At 44.3% G+C, this 16,919-nt stretch overlaps 1 protein-coding gene across 2 annotated transcripts in view; it reads left to right on the plus strand.

Annotated features, from left to right (window-relative positions):
• Window positions 1-16,919, plus strand: part of ACOXL (acyl-CoA oxidase like) — a 990,492-nt gene that overhangs the window by 434,270 nt on the left and 539,303 nt on the right. For both annotated transcript variants that reach the window (XM_063918088.1, XM_063918087.1), the window contains exon 11: window positions 12,780-12,896. In XM_063918088.1, the coding sequence (XP_063774158.1) occupies window positions 12,780-12,896 (117 nt within the window). The remainder of the gene's footprint in view (window positions 1-12,779; window positions 12,897-16,919) is intronic.

Below are 16,919 nucleotides of genomic sequence, written 5' to 3' on the forward strand. Positions count from 1 at the left end.
AGAGGGATCCCTCTGCCCCTGTTTGGCTCCTTTCACAGGCCGCACTAGAACTTCCAAGTCAGACTCGGCAGTGCTAAGATTCACTGCAGTGATAGGGATCGTGGGGACAGTTGATCTTCGGAACCGGTACAATGTTGAATTGCTCTAATGTTTTAGTATCCCCCACTGCTACTTGTAATTCTCAGCAGTGCTTGATGAATAAACCCCTTATTTGAGAAAAATGCAACCTACAGTGGTGGTACCTGCCTCAGCTGTGTGCAGAGGTAGAATACCTCCCAAGTCCCAATCGCAGGACTGTGGTTCTGTCCTTTGACAATGTGACTGTCCCACTAATAATCAGGACAGTTGGTAGGTACGCAGAAAGATGACTTGTCAGTTAGATATACATGTATAGCCTGGCAGATTATTGTGCTGTCATTTGAATACCGCATAGAAATTGCAAGTTTCATCCTAACATGATTTTAATCTGTAGTTGCATGAATCCTTATATAAGGAAGATAACATGTATTTTTGCTTAATAACAAATCAACTTGCCTAATATAAAAAAATTAATAACAGATCCAAAACAGGATGCAAGGTATCACATACAGTAAAGTAAATTTCCACGCTGGTGAGAGTAAATCCTTGTTTTGATTTAGACAATGGTATATAAATCCTCTCTGCTTTTTGTTTTTCTACCTTGCACTTGTCACCACGAGACATGGTCAATAAACAAACAGTGTCGCTCTTCAGAGGTAATGGGCCTCAAGGTGATGGTTGAATAAGATGATGTCATCCTTCTAAAGCTCTGTTACTATTTACTGGTCACTAGGAAAACACAGGAGCCTGGGCCAGTGATATGTTTACACAATTGCTTACTGATTGATTCTACCTTATCTGGCTGTTGTGCTTGTTTTTTTTTTTTTTGTTATTTGAAAGTGAAAATGTTTGTTACAGTTTCTGCCCTGTACCTGACAATGCATTACTTACAGTATATAGCACATATATTTATATATGTTTAACAAGTTTATGTAAACGTCTCTTAAAGGGTTATAATTTTGCATTCATTGTTCACAAATCCATTTTTTAAAATGTTTTAACAGGCATTTAGTAAATTGTACCAGCCATAAAAACAGAATCTATATAATCCCTGTAACTGGTTAAAAGTGTCAGATAACAAATACAGGGAGTTATTCAGGTGTGTTAGCAAACCAAAAAGCAAGCAGCTGGATAAAACCATGTTGCACTGCAGGGAGGCAGGTGTAACATGTGCAGAGAGATTTAGATTTGAGTGGGTTATATTGTTTCTGTATATGGTAAATACTGGCTTCTTTATTTTTACACTGCGATTTCAGTTTGAACACGCCCCACCCAAATCTAAATCTCTCTGCACATGTTACATTTGCCTCACCTGCAGTGCAGCATGGCTTTGCCTAGTTGCTTGCTTTTTTTGTTTGCTAACAAACCCAAACAAGTCACACACACAGCCTGTATATTGACTGCCTACCAAATATAATGCTGTGGCAAAGATGAAATCGTTATCTTAATTGATCTGATTTATTTTCATTGATTACATTTTATAATTTTACAACTTTGGTGAAGTGTTTGTAACTACACAATGTCAATAATTATTTTTTTATTGCCAGTTATTTATATAGCACAGTGCTTTACAGAGTATATATCAGTCACTGCTCCAGTGGAGATTACAGTCTATAAGGATAACCTACAAATGCCACATAAACTAGTGCCTAGTGGAAAACAAACCCAAGACCAACCATGCTGCCCACATTGATATCATGTGTATACATTAGGGCACAGGTTCTCAAACTCGGTCCTCAGCATTTTGCAGGTCACCTGTAGATTTTTAAAATGTGGCAGTTGGTGATACACAGTGCAGCTGCTCGGTGAAATGAAAAACATGAACCGTGTGGGGTCCTGAGCAGGGCCGGATTAACAATGGGGCGGATGGAGCTGCAGCTCCAGGCCCCCCATTGAAAATAGGCCCACAGAAGTGAAACCCCATAACCGCCGGCATTACAATGAGTCACACTGACTCATTGTATGCCGCAGCCGCTCCCTGCACTTAGCCTGCCGCCAGAGACAGTGCCCCGCTTACATCACATACACACTGAAGACACGGCCGGAGCGGGAGGAGGGGCCGCTCTCCTCTCGAGCACCTCCTCCCCTAAGACCACTAGTAGTGGTGCTGCTGTGCTCAGTGTCAGTGATGCGACTGGGCAGCCGGGGTGGAGGAGGAGCCGCTCTCCCCCTACACACAGCTCCTCCTCCCCAGTGCCGCTGATGAGGACTCCTCCTCTTTCCTGCTGGGGTTCAAGCCGGCACCACAACGCCATGACCTTTATTATGTGCTGCTGTGTAGCATGGAGCCCGAGCGGAGCATCATCGCAGGAGCCACAGCAGATTCAGCGCTACACAGGTCAGGCAGCAGGTGGGTACCGGTATCTGTAAGACACGGCTGTGTGTGCAGCCGCATATTTGGTGACCAGAGGCAGGCTGACAGGGACCTCACACGGAGCGCGCAGCGGCAGCCACCTGACCAGCGCTGTACATTTGTACAAGCTTGGGGACAGCAGCTGCAGTTGTCAAGCCAGCTGACAGTAGGGTGGTCACTAGATCCCCTTCGCCATAAGGACCTTGTCAGATGTTGGGCAGAGCCAGGGGTGGGACCACAGGCAACATAGAGGTAAGAGCAGTGTGATGGGCAATATCAATTATCTGGAGTAAACTATACCCTGCCCTAAGCCAGTAGACAATGCTGCTATATACTACAGTCCAGGGCCGTAACTAGGTGTTTGCCGATGGTGCCTTGCCCACAGCGCAAATGCACTGAAGGCGCACCATCAGGCAGCACACACCCCGCACGGCTGTTAGCTGCAGGAAGTCACTACTGAAAGTCCCACCGCCGCCGCTTGTCTCCCCCCCCCTCCTCCTCCCCTGCAATGGGCTGGGACCACTGCCGTAGCCGCCAACTGGCAGCACACACCTTCCCCCTGTCCCGTTGCCCCGTCCCTGAGTCCCGCTGCCTCTGCAAGAAACTGGGAGCTCTTCCGCAGCCTCCATCTAACAGTACTCATCATCCCCCCACTCCGGCCTTGAGTCCCGCCACTGCTGTCCCTGAGTCCCGCTGCCACTGCAAGCAACTGGGAGCTCTTCCGCAGCTGCCATTTGACAGTCCCACCGCCTGTGTCCTGCCGCTTGTCCGCCTCTGTAAAGGCCTCTGGAGCGTTGCCACTGATGGGTGTCTCTGCCATCTTCAGGATGCCGGATCGTGCCCCCCCCAGTGTGTAACACACACACACACACTCTCTCACTCTCACACATTCTCAAGGCAGCTTAAGCTAGGAATACACTACAGCCAGGTAAATACCCCGCTGCCTTCTCCTGCTCTGACTGGGTATAGTGCACTCTCTCTGCCGTTTCCCCCATTCCTTTCCTCCTGTCTCTCTTAGCCATCTCCCTCTCTTTCTCGTCTCCCCCTATTCCTCCTCTATCTGCCATCACCCTCTATTTCTCCTTCCTCTCCCATCTCCCTCTTCCTTCTCTCTCTCTCTATCTCCCCCTATTCCTTCTCTCTCTATTTCCTGTCTCCCCTTATTCCTCCTCTCCCTATCTGACCAGGGGCCACACACACAGTCACACTGATCAGGAGACACACACAAACACACACACACAAACACACACACACACACACACACACACACACACACACACACACTGTCTCACTGACCAGGGGCCACACGCACATTGCCACACTGACCAGGGTCATACACACACCGCCACACCGACCGGGCCATTCTCTCTCTCTCTCTCACACACAAACACACACACACACACACACACACACACACACACACACACACACACACACACACACACACGCCTACCTATATAAATACAGATGTAGCCCAGCTCATCTTGCTGCGATGCAACATTCTGCATGGTGTGTGGGCTGTGACTATTCGCAGCTGGCAATTGCTCCATTAATTCTTAATGAAGTGATCGCCAGCTGCAAATAGTCACAGCGCGGAACACCACACAGCATGCCGCATCAAAGCAAAGATGAACATGGCTATGTGTGTGTGTATATACAGTGGGGTCCACAGTTAACTTGGCTAGTTTGCTGCGCCTAGCACAACACGGTTTATTAACATAAACCCTTCATCTATTGTTCTCAGCTGCAATACAATACAGAGAGAACAATACAGCAGGGGATTAAGTCCGGTCTCAGTTAATCCTATTAAAGGTCAAGATAAACATGGACCCATCTGTATATATAGATCTATATCTATATATATATATATATATATATATATATATATATATATATATATATATATATATATATAAAATATGTATGTCATTGGTACATGGGGGGCACCAACATTTATCTCACCTCCGGGCAACTGGGAGGAAGTTACGCCACTGGGCCACACAATATAGCACCTGGTCTCGGCAGCAGCTATTCTTGTCTGTCCGAAGAGACCACCTCCACATCCATTTATACTGCATTCCTGGATGCTAGAGGGTAAGAATGTACGAGGTGCTGAGCTGCCTAAAGGACCAAGTGGTGAGAGCAGGTAAACACCTAGGGGAGGGAGCAGGCTACAAATTATAGGGAAGGGGGGAGTCAAGACTCAATAATGTAGATAAAGACTAGGAGGAGGGGGGTACAATAATGCACATACAGTACAGACTAGGAGGGGAGGGGGCACACTACAATATATACAGGCTATGAATGGGTGCACACTACAGCATATACATACATACTAGGAGGGGAGGGGGGCACACTAGAGCTTATACAGGCTATAAGGGGGGGCACACTAATACACATACAGATCAGGTGGGTATGGGGGGCACACTGACGCATATATAGTCTAGGAGGGGAAGGGGAACACTAATACACATACAGACTAGGAGGTTGGGGGGGCACACTGACGCATATACAGACTAGGAGGGGAGGGGGCACACTATTGCATATACTTCAAAGGACACACTCCTTTTCAGTGACCATGCACACTTTTTTGGCGGGCGCTACAGCACTCCCGTTTCATTTCCCATACCCCCACTTCAAAATTCACATTTCGACGACCACTGTCAAGTGGAAGAAGGTAGGCACTAGCTATGACCTCCATGGAGATAGCCACATCCATGGCACAGGCCACACCCCCTATTTAGACCACTCCCACTGCAGCGCTTGTCACACCTCCTGCCAAAGCATGCAATAGGCCCGTCATAAATTTCAGCTCCAGGCCCATGTAGACCTTAATCTGGCACTGGTCCTGAGGACCGAGTTTGAGAACCACTGCATTAGGGAATACAGTACAGCATAAACATGGCGAATACTGGCAATGGTATCTGGATCCCAGCGCTTGGGATGGCGGCGGTCAGAATACCAACAGCAGCATCCTGAAGTGCAGAATCCCGACACCTGGTAGGTAAGTAAGCTTACCCTTTACCTCCCCTAACACGTACCCTCCTTTCCCGCAGCCTGACCCTAACCCTCCCTGGTGGTGCCTAACCCTAAACCTCCCCAATTAGTGCCTAACCCTATCCCCCTGTTCTTAGTTTTTAATGCCTAACTCTGCCTCCCAGTGTCCTAACCCTCACCAACCTTACCCTGCGACATCAGTACTCACTAAATATAAAGATATTTTATATATATTTCTATTACTTGCGTATTATATAACATTTCTGCCATGCCTAGCAATTTGCTCATCATTGTTGTGAACACAGCATCTCTGTGCAAGCTGCCTGCCATTAGGTGTGAGTGCCTGCTTCTTGGGTTTGTGCCAAAAAAGGGATCTGGCTGGTGGGAGCTCCTGTTGTAGTAACAGTAGGGATCACAGTGATCATAAAGTACCCTAAATCATCCCGACATAATCTGTTTTTTCCCCAGTATATTTTACACTAGTGTTTATTTTTCACAGTGTTTTGGCTGCTGCTGGGTCCCAGACTATTATGCACAGAGTAATACAATGTTTGTTATTTTGTATTATCTATCTTTACAGTTGTTTTTTGTTTTTAAATACTGTTAGCTGAAAAAAAATGTTACATTCAAATTTTGGGTTGAAAAAACACTTGACATTGATATTATTGTGAAAGCAGTGAATACTTAATTAGCTTGGCATATAGTACAGCAAGTAGAAATTGAGCACCGGAGTATTGGAGAAAGACTACTGTGCTTACCAGCAAACCGTCTAGTATATTACTGCAAGTGCAAAAAGTGCAACCATTATGTAGCACATAATTATCCCTATGTCTATCATATGCAGTTCCAATGGCCATATTTATATGGTTATGGCCAGCATAACTGCCCTTTGCTAGTTATACGTAGTCCTAATAAAGCGTAATACTCTGGGAGGTAAACAAACAAAGTAGGAATTATTATGGAGGCAAAGAGACTTCAAAATGACTCTGTCCTGCTCTAGCACCCAATAATCAGGGCAGTCCCTATGCAGGTGTCTCCATTGCCTTTCATGCATCTCAGCTCTGGTTAATCCTTAATGGGTTAATTTTCTTATTGCTGCTGTTCTCTTGTTTTGGATTTGGTTTTTGGCCCCTTGCAGAAGATTTAATCTGACAATGTGACCATTGGGTAGTCTGACTGTCTGCTCTGGTGTAATTGTTTGTCTGTGTCTGTCTGTCTCCTCTGCTTTTCATTATGTACTTATTTCCCTGTTGCCGTGAATTTTGTTTTGTCCTTATGGCAAGAGTCCAACTCCTGCCAGCCTGGTGAGCTGACACTCATGCGTATTGTATCCAAACAATGTATTCCTGTATGCAAGCATTGTTCTACTCAGAATAGTTGAGTCACTTAATCTTCATGTTAAAAAAGTGTTTACATTACTGAGGAAAACAGTTCCCCATCCTCAGTCCTGCACACCTGACTCCTATACATTGTATACTTTATCTTGAAATCTACAGTACACTAGATACAAATATATGACTGTGCATCAGTTACATGCACTTCCACTCTTGCTAATTGGCCACTTTAGAGTATTGTATGTGTCACAGTAAAGACTTAATGACAGAAATAAACAAGTAAGCTCTTGCAAACAATCTTCAGTAATAACACACTAAAAGCCAAGATTAATAAGAAAGTAAAGATAAAATAGGTAGATGTTAAGGCTGTCGTCTAGACCATATCCTGTAGGATTGCCTAGAAAATACTGCCCCAGGTCATCTGCTATCTCCGCTGAGAAACAGTCTTTGTATTTTTAGACAATCTTGAAAGTTTAGATCACCTTTAGCAACACATAAAGATATTATTGTTTTGACAGCGAAACCCACAGTAATAATCACAACCTTTTTTTTTCTTTTTAATTATAAAGCTGTCACATACACACAACTGTTTTGGATAACAGTTTGGTTGTTTTCAAACACATTGGCCCCGAGCATCTTACTTTGTCCAAAATAACCAACACACTAATCAATCTGCTTGGGTTAAATTGACTTCAACTGGATAGCCTTAAACCTTCAGTGTGTGGTCATTGTCCATGTAATTAAGCTACTCAGTTTGTGTGCCCTTGACAACATGCATTCAGTTTTGGTTATTGAATGGGCGTCAACTTTGAACATACATATGATCTGTGAGAACAACTGAATTAACGTGGCAGGTTAACATTATAGGAATCAATAAAAACATTAAACATGGCACATGTTATAAATATAAACACTTGTACTTTGGTTTATAATAGGGGAAATTAACTTCAAGGAGTTTTATATTGTCTACACAGTTGGTTAGTAGCATGCAGCCCAGTATTAAAATGTCAGAGGAACACAATTCAGCATGGCATAGCTTTAAGCTGGCCACACACTAGACAATTTTTTAAACGTTGTGGCCGATTCCGACAGATCGGAACGACACAACGTTAAAATAATTAACAGTAGTGTGTATGCACTATATCAATGACAATGCACTCTCCCATGCGTCATCAGCGACATCCTGGATGCAGATTCAATGGGCAACATTGCAAGCAAGGGCCATGCTGCTAGCCTCCACCACCGTCGCCGCCGGGTGGTATTCAGTATGCCGGCTGTTGGGATACTGGCGCTCAGTATACTAGCGCCGGAATCCCGACACCCGGCATACCGACAACTATTCTCCCTCTTGGGGTCCACGACCCCCCTGGAGGGAGAAGCGCCACCATGCCCACAAGGGGTTCATTTGCGCTCTCCCAGCTGCCAGCGGTCGGGAACCCAGTGCCGGTATGCTGGACGCCGGGATTCCAGACGCCGCCATAATATACTACACCCTCGCCGCTAGCATAGTGTATTATTAAACCCCGCTGGGTCCCGTTCCCGCCGATATCGCTGGGTACACACATTGTCTAGTCTATGTGCTCTATTTTTTTGGGGGGGGGTCTGTTAGCAGTATAGGAGACATTCCTTGCCGCTGTAATAAAAGTTCCTGTGCACATCGGTGCTATGCTTATGTGTCTCCTGCCAGCCAGGTATTGTAGTAGGATTGTTTTGTTCCACTTGTAGTGATTTGCTGGCCATACACTAGGTCGATATTGTGTATGAATGTACGATTTTGATGCCTCATTCGAAGCATCTAGTGCACATTGTGCATGTTTTGGGTACGTTTATAATGAAATGCGCGTCCCAGTGCGTCGAATGTCACATCCTTAGATCATACGTGCAGCCCGTCGTAATTGTATGCACATCGTACCATGTTTTATGCACATACGATGCATCATACGATGCTGAGTGGCATTTCCTTGGACTTTTTTTTTTTTTGTGAGGCACACAATCGATTGTTTAACGACGGGTTGTTAGCACATTGTGTTTCACTCGTGTTTCCGGGACTGCCAGGGAGCTGCCAGGAGGTTGAAAGGAACTCGTGATATGACTTGCATCGGATACAGGTCATCCTGATGTATGGCCAGCAATAGTAAGATAAGGTCCTTTTAGTCTCCAATCAGGAGGCACTGTTTCTGATGGAAATAGTCACCCACTAATGCGTTTCATCTGATAAGAATTACTAATACAGTATCAGTGTGTCCTACTGGTTATATATGAAATATTTTTTTAATGGATTTTTTATTTCAAGTGTTTTTGAATATCTCAATATTGTATTTTTTTTCTTTTTTTCTTAATTAGCTAAACATCGTAAATAAAGGTTTTATTATATAATTTGTTGTGAACTAATTTTCAATTAAGCCATATATGAATAATACGTCAGAGTAACCTAAATGTTGTTAATTATTATTAGTAACGCTTTTCCAACAGTGCTGCTAGTTTTTTTTTTTTAGTTTTTTTTCATTAATTAAGGTTTAGCAATACCGTATAACTGCTGCTTCCACGCTACTGTAGTTGTGTTCCCTGTCTGTAGGCAATGTAGACACGATTTGCAAATGAAAAGTGAAAACGTGGTCTCTGTCTGCAGGTCAACTGTAATCAAACAGATAACTAAAGCATATTTTTAAGGTGTTTTTATTTTTCTTAAAAAGCAGGAATTTGTTTCACTTGCTGAAACTTCATATTCACTGTCCATTTTCAATATTTATTGAATATCTTCAGCTGTTGGACTCAGTCATAACTTTATTGAAGTCTACAGTCTTCTGCAGAATTCATGAATTTGACCTTTATTTGTTACATAATATAACACAGCCGAGGTAGAAAGAATAGTGACAGGCACGTTTTTTATGAAATGCGTGTCACACACAACCAGGGGAATTCAGTTGTTTTTGGTGCCTGACAGGAGTTATATAATTGTTTTGCTGATGGGCGCAAGTTCCGTTAGTTCCCGTTATTTCAGCGTGCACCCTCCTGAGATGCTGAGCACAAATCCACAAAAATTTGAGCCTTTGGGCACCCCCAACTACCGTTTTTGCAGCGAGCCCAATATTTGAAAGGGTTTAGCCGCTTTACACAGCTAAACCTGGTGCATTTGGGTGAGAGAAGCGTGATAATTAATGACTGACGGCATCGCTCAGACTCATCTGCAGTTGAATATCACCTATCGGTCGCCCATTACTCACACATGCCCAAAACAACTGAATTCTCCACAATATGTTAAATATGACAATGCACCAACAAAACCACTATCACATGGAATATACTGTATCATGTTTCATGATGAAAGGCTTTCATTATCACCTGATTCCTGTGTTTTGTAATCTTTGGTTAAAATTTTGTTTTATTATATTGCACTAGCTGAATACCTGTGCTTCGCTACGGAATTTAAAGAATAATGGCAATCTTTGTCAGGCCACACCTCTGGGCTTCCCCGGATTGATGCTGTCAAAATGCTGGTGCTGAAGAGAATAATCCGCCTCCTTCTCTGCCCTGTCCCGCCTCTGATGCTGCCCTGCTCAGTGCAATGCTGGGACGACAGGCCGAGGTCTGCCCGCTGTATGTTTCATATGTTAGGATTGCAGGCTGACTCTATGTCAAAGGGCCCTAGGTCACCTTGCTTAGCTTCGAAACTAAAGTATGCCTCTGCCCTTACCTGCATATGCCTCTGCTCCTACCCGTGTGCCTCTATCCTTACCTGTGGGTGCCTGTGCCCCCACCCGTGTGTGCCTGTGTCCCCACCCGTGTGTGCCTGTGCCCCTACTTGTGTGTGCATCTGCCCTTACCTGTAGATGCCTCTGCTCATACCCATATACCTATGCCCCTACTCGTGGGTGCCTCTGCCCCTACCCGTGGGTGCCTCTGCCCCTACCCGTGGGTGCCTCTGCCCCTACCCGTGGGTGCCTCTGCCCTATCTGTGGGTGCCTCTGCCCTATCTGTGGGTGCCTCTGCACCTATCCATAGGTGCCTCTGCCCTTACACGTGGGTGCCTCTGCCCCTACCTGTGTACCTCTGCCCCTACCCGGGTGCGCCTCTGCCCTTACACGTGGGTGCCTCTGTCCCTACCCATTGTGCCTCTGTGTAAATTGCTCCAGGCATTCCAGAGTTATGCCGAACACTATGGATTTTTACATGTCACCCCCTTCCCACCCCCACATTTAGGGGTGCTAGAGGTGTCTTACCCCCACAGTATTTTTTTCCAGATTGTAAATCATATGTGTACCAAGTTTGGGGTAAATTGCTCCAGGCATTCCAGAGTTGTGCTGGAACATACACACGTACGTACGTACGTACGTACGTACGTACGTACGTACGTACACACATACGTCCATTTTTATATATAGATTGAGTTTTTGTAAATACTGAGTGATAAAAGTTGTTTTTCTGCATATGTTAGCAGGTAGATGTGATGTTACTCTGTACACTAAATCATATTCCATTGTTCCCTCATCCTTTGCCTTGTTATGTTACAAAAAGAAAATTGTCTTTTTCACAAAACTATCCCTCTGTCTTGATTAAAGTAACATCAGGCAGTAACAGGCTCAGATTTTGGCATTATCATGTTTCTGTTTTATGCTAAATCTATTTTGTTGGAAATGTTAGTGACTACTAATGCTGGCAAATCATTATTGCTGATCCTTGTGAAGGGCTGCATTGCATGTGCAAATGAATTCTGTTGCATCATAACACATTATGCTCAATTCCTTTAGTTCCAAGCCCTAATTTTTATTAGAGATGTGCGGGTTCGGCTCTACCCAGATTTACTCAGATCTCAAAACAGCAACTTAGTGGCTATCCAACTGTCACACGTTAATTTGGCAATAAACAACGAGTAAATCCGAATCCGCACATCTCTAAATGTTATAGCTTATGTTTGAAAGCATTATGTGCAGATTGTTTTATCTCAGAACTCACCACCTATTTCCTGTTATCATATACTTCTTTTTCAGTTTACCATCTACATTAGTTAATTAGATTTCCTAAAAAAAATACAAATATGTATGTGTATATGAAAATATAAAGGACTGTTTCACTACTTGGAGCACTCTGGAAAAAGTCTTCTATTGAAGAGAATATGGGTACATAGATTGATACCTTAGCCATTTTCTTTTTAATTATTAGTTAAAAATGTTGTCACCAGGCGGTGATACAAATCACTAGAAGAGCTCTACAATTATTCCATGTGTCCTCCATAGTGGTCAACAACTGTTTCCATTCAATTAACAGCATTCTTCATAGCAGAACGTGGTATGTAAGATGGTATAGTCAGCATATGACATCTAATTAGATCAGAACTCTTTCAAATCTGTATGATTTCCCGATATTCCTGAGTCTTCAAAAACCTCCAAAATCAAAGGTTGTATGGCGTAAGGTCTGGTAATCAGGGTGGGCAGTATGTCTGAAAGTAGCAGCTGAGGATCCGTTCTTTGTTAAAGTGTTGCCATAGTAATTGTAGTGCTCTTCAAGTGATTTGAATCACCACGTTGCTACCTAGTGCAAAATTTTTACTTAATATTTTTTTATTTTATTTAATTTCAGCTTTTAAATGCTCCAGTGCACATAGCAAGAGCCATCAAAAATAGTTTGCTGAGTTTGTACAGCATAGGAATGCTGACTGTGGGCCGGGCCTTATCTCTCTGCATCAGTGCCCAGTTTCACTAAAGCAACTTAATGGATGTGAATCCCCACAGACATCCCAGATAAGTGAAGGCTGTTATAGCAGCAGGGGTGACCAACTCCACATTAATGCCCATGGGTTTGAAACAAGATGTTTGACAAGCACATACATGTCCAGGTGTCCATTTACATGTAGTGTATACTCTACTTTATGTACATTTGTATGTGAATTGGGAATGTTATATCTTCTATAGTATACAGTATGTTCAAAGGTGATGTCATCCTGACATATGAAATAATTGTGGTATTTAGTTTATGTATTTAACTTGTAGTAATGTGTTGTACGTGTTTTTATTTTTAAGTCGAAGACAATTTGGCCCAAAAGACAAAGAAGAAGTGAAGATAATTGATCACCAAACCCAGCATCTCCGATTGATGCCACATTTAGCAACAGCTCTGGCAGTGACCTTTACCAGCAGGTATTACTTTGCTTTTTGTGTGAGATTATCTTAACTTTCTCAGAGTTGTTTCCTTTGCGGATGACCGCTTCATGTCAAGATTTCCTGCAGACAGCATACATTTCTTTTTCTTGTACCTAGCTGTGCATATCATCTTACAGACATGCCTAGACAAAAACTACAGAATTTTTCTTCCTGCGCTTCTCCAACCTCTTTAAGGTGGGTGGCTTTCAGGATGGTGTGCCAAAACAAGAACATATATGTGATAAATACTAGGATACAGAATTGTGTACACAGTATATGGCTCACAAAGGCCAAGATTGAATCATGTGTTGGGTAATCTCACACCATTACCCGACGGCGGCTGCGTATGGAAATGCCTCTTTAGTATGGGGGATGCTTCTTTTCAGTCCTCAGGAAAAGGTTACAGAGAGGAGATCATAGGACCTGATTCAGAGGTGGATGCAAAGCTGATGTTTGCGCATTTGGCCGATGTTTTTGCTACAGTTCATGTGCCATGATGGTCTATTGTTGGCACTTGTAGTCTGGATGTAAAGTGACAGAGGTAATGTGGGTGTAGCGACTTAAACACAGGCTTGTCTCGACAATTTCGTGGTTGTATCATAGCCAGCGACTGTGTCTTCTCACACAGTGGTTCTGGCCCCAGCGTCAAACATGCAATGGACATTCTGAGCAATCGTAGGGTTTCACAGAGGTGCAATGGCGTGACCAATGTTCCTCCAGTGCTGCGTCATTATACACAGGCAGCGGATCTGAGAAGCCAGCATTGTGGGTCATTTGCATGTCTTCTCAAATTCACTGCCTATGAAGACGCAGCAGTGACACGATTGGCGTCTCCCTCTGAATCAGGCCCATAGACCTTCTTACACATGGAAATGTATGTTCACACACTCTGTTTATGGTATTCACTGTTTCATGGTAGAATTGTACAGTTCTTTATAATCCCCATGTCCCTTGTTTATTTAATGTGATGATTAGCAGTAAATTAGTAACCCAAAAATCATGAATATGGTATATATAAAGTATGTGTCTTCAAGATATAGTATCCATATATAAATTATTATTTGACACTTAGCAGGGCTAAAAATGCAATTTTTATTTATCAAACTAGTTGAAGTACCCGGCGTTGATGGGGCTTAAATTTACCAGTTATTTATTGAGCTGGATGTAGCCGTGAACATATTTGAATAATTAGCAGCTTAGGGGTGTATTCAATAACTGTCGGAAGCTGGCGTCTTGTTGGAAAGACGGCAGCTTCCGACAGAAATAGGTCGGAAGGGTTGCTTCTGTAGGAAATGGGGCCAATCCAACAGGTTTTGGCACCCTTTTCCGACAAACTCAATCCAACTTGAAAACAAGTCGGATTGAGGTGAGGAGACGGGAAGCGGTGCGGCGGGCTATGGGGATGAGAGGTACCTTGCCTGGCCATCCCCCTGCTAGGCACAGCTCTCCATGCAGCACCTCCCCCCGCTGCCGCAGACATGTCCCCCCACAGCCAGCTCCCCCCACCGGCCGCCAATCTTAGCTCCCCCCGCCGCCGTCCAGCTCACCCCCACAGCCGTCCAGCTCGGTTCCCGTCGATGTTACTTCTCCCGCTGGACGCCGCCATCTACACCCCCGCCGCCGCTGACAGCAGTGGCAGGACAGGACCCCGAGTACGTTCAAATCCGGCAATCAGATTTGGCTCAAATCCGACAGTCGGATTAGGTCGTCCATTGAATAAGGGTTGTCGGATCCATTCCGACAAATGCATGTCGGAATGGATCCGAATCTTATTGAATATACCCCTATGTAGCTCTTCCAGCACACCCATGAGGTTGCTGCCCAGTGTTGTTTTTGGGGTGTTGCCAGTAGCCCTGATCAACAGCTTTTCTTTCTGTTCAGTTTTATAATCACTTTTCCATTGCAATATGGGTGTAAAGTTATTAATGTTGCTATTCCAAGGCTTTTGGGTACTGAGAATGCTGATTTATATACAGGAATGAAAAGCTATACCTTACACACTTTAAATACACTTTACCATGGAGCCGCTGCGGCCGCTAAACTTAATACACACTCTACGTACTTTTTACGCTGTTAGCGTACAGAGTCCCGTACCATGTATGGACTTTGCGTACAAACGCCGCGCTGACGGTACAAAGTACACACCGTGTATACACCCAATGAATACACTTTAAACCTTATGCAGCAATGCAGTGTGATGCTATTACACTTTATACCTTAGCAGGGAAAGAAAGACACGACACCAGTCTGTGGCTAAACCACTGGGCTCCGACACCACAGCGTATTATTGCTGAAAGGGGGTTACAATGTAAACAATACAATACAACAGAATAATGGCTACATTCAATGGTACATACGTGATTGGATTCGCCGCGCTACCCGGTCCGGTCCTCGGTCATCTTAATATATAACTTTGTGAGTTTTGTCTCTGACCAGGCCTGCTGCAGGCTCTCTTTATACAATTCATCCAAAACATAACACAATGGATACTGTAATCTCTTTGTCCATTGGACACAGGGATGGTCATTTACAGTACAGGAGAGGTCATAGGTCGGTTTGAATAGGTGGGCGATGTCTGTTCCAACTGCTCTTGTGGGTGGTCTCCTCTGGATTCCCGCCGCATACATAATGTACAGTAAATACAGTTTATATCTATATTCTGCTCCTGCACATAACTATCCGCAGGAACATGCGATCTTCCTCAAACCAACACCGGAATGTTACCCTTAAAATACCCTACAGCTGGATACCAAACACCACCTTATAACCTTGTTCTGTCCCCTCCTATCCTGTAAAGGTGAATCCCTTTGTTCTGTTACCATTTAAACTGCTGTTACTTTCTGGTGTGGTGCAGGGAGACTATGTGTACATTGTGCACTATTTGGATTAAATATGTAATGTGCTTTGATGACCTTCCATGCGCTCACAAACTCTACCGTAAATACTCATACCACGCGCTAATACGCAGGACCACGGGAGCGACCATGCGCAAATTGTGAATATGCGCACGCACAGCAGAGCAAGTACGCGCACGGAGGCCATCTGTGCGTAGTTTGTACGTGATGTGTGTACTGCAATATTTTTCGACTTTGACAGTCCACCCTTTGGCAGTCACCAATAACTGCCACTATCTAATCACTAAACCGGGGGTGGGCAATTATTTCAGCTGAGGGGCCACTTGACACTTTCCTGTCAGTATTCGAGGGCCGCACACAAAATAGCAGCTCTCCCCCTCCTCCATGCGCCAAAAATATAGGGATGTGGCTTGTGTGGAAGGGGCGTGGCCAAAAAATCATACAGATTCATATTAGGCTGCACAATAGTCTCCATTATTTAAATGATGCCACACAGTAGCGCCACTTACACACGTTACACCAGGTAGACCCCCTTTTACATTACAGCAGGTAGAGCTCTCTTTTACACACTGTGGGTGTGGGGGGGGGGGTTGGGTTAGGCTGCGGGGAGGGGAGGTTAGGGTTGGGCACCGCCCTCGGAGGGTTAGGGTTAGGCTACTGGGGAAAGGGCCCTAGGTTTAGGCAGCCATGGGGGGTGGTTAGGCACCAAGGGTTAGGTTGCTGGGAGGGAGGGTTAGGGAGTTTGGGAGAAGGGAGAACACCCCTTACTCACCCCTGTCAGTTTCGAGATATCGGGATCCCAGCGTCGGTATTTTGACCGACTGGATCCCAAGTGGCGGTGAATCATACTGATCCAACACATACACAGAGCTACATATACATAGTTACACAGACACATATACAGAGTTACAGACATACAGTATACATAGAGTTACACAGACACATATAGAGCTACAGACACATATACAGAGCTACAGACACATATAGAGCTACAGACACATATACAGAGCTATAGACACATATAGAGTTACACAGAGACATATACATATACAGACACATACACAGAGTTACAGGCACATTATCATTTACAGTTACACAGACATAATATAATTTATGGTCCCTCATACCTTAAATGAAAGAATGTCACTGCATGAAAACTTTGACT

Source organism: Pseudophryne corroboree, chromosome 4, assembly GCF_028390025.1.
Source record: "Pseudophryne corroboree isolate aPseCor3 chromosome 4, aPseCor3.hap2, whole genome shotgun sequence".
Lineage (NCBI taxonomy): Eukaryota > Metazoa > Chordata > Amphibia > Anura > Myobatrachidae > Pseudophryne > Pseudophryne corroboree.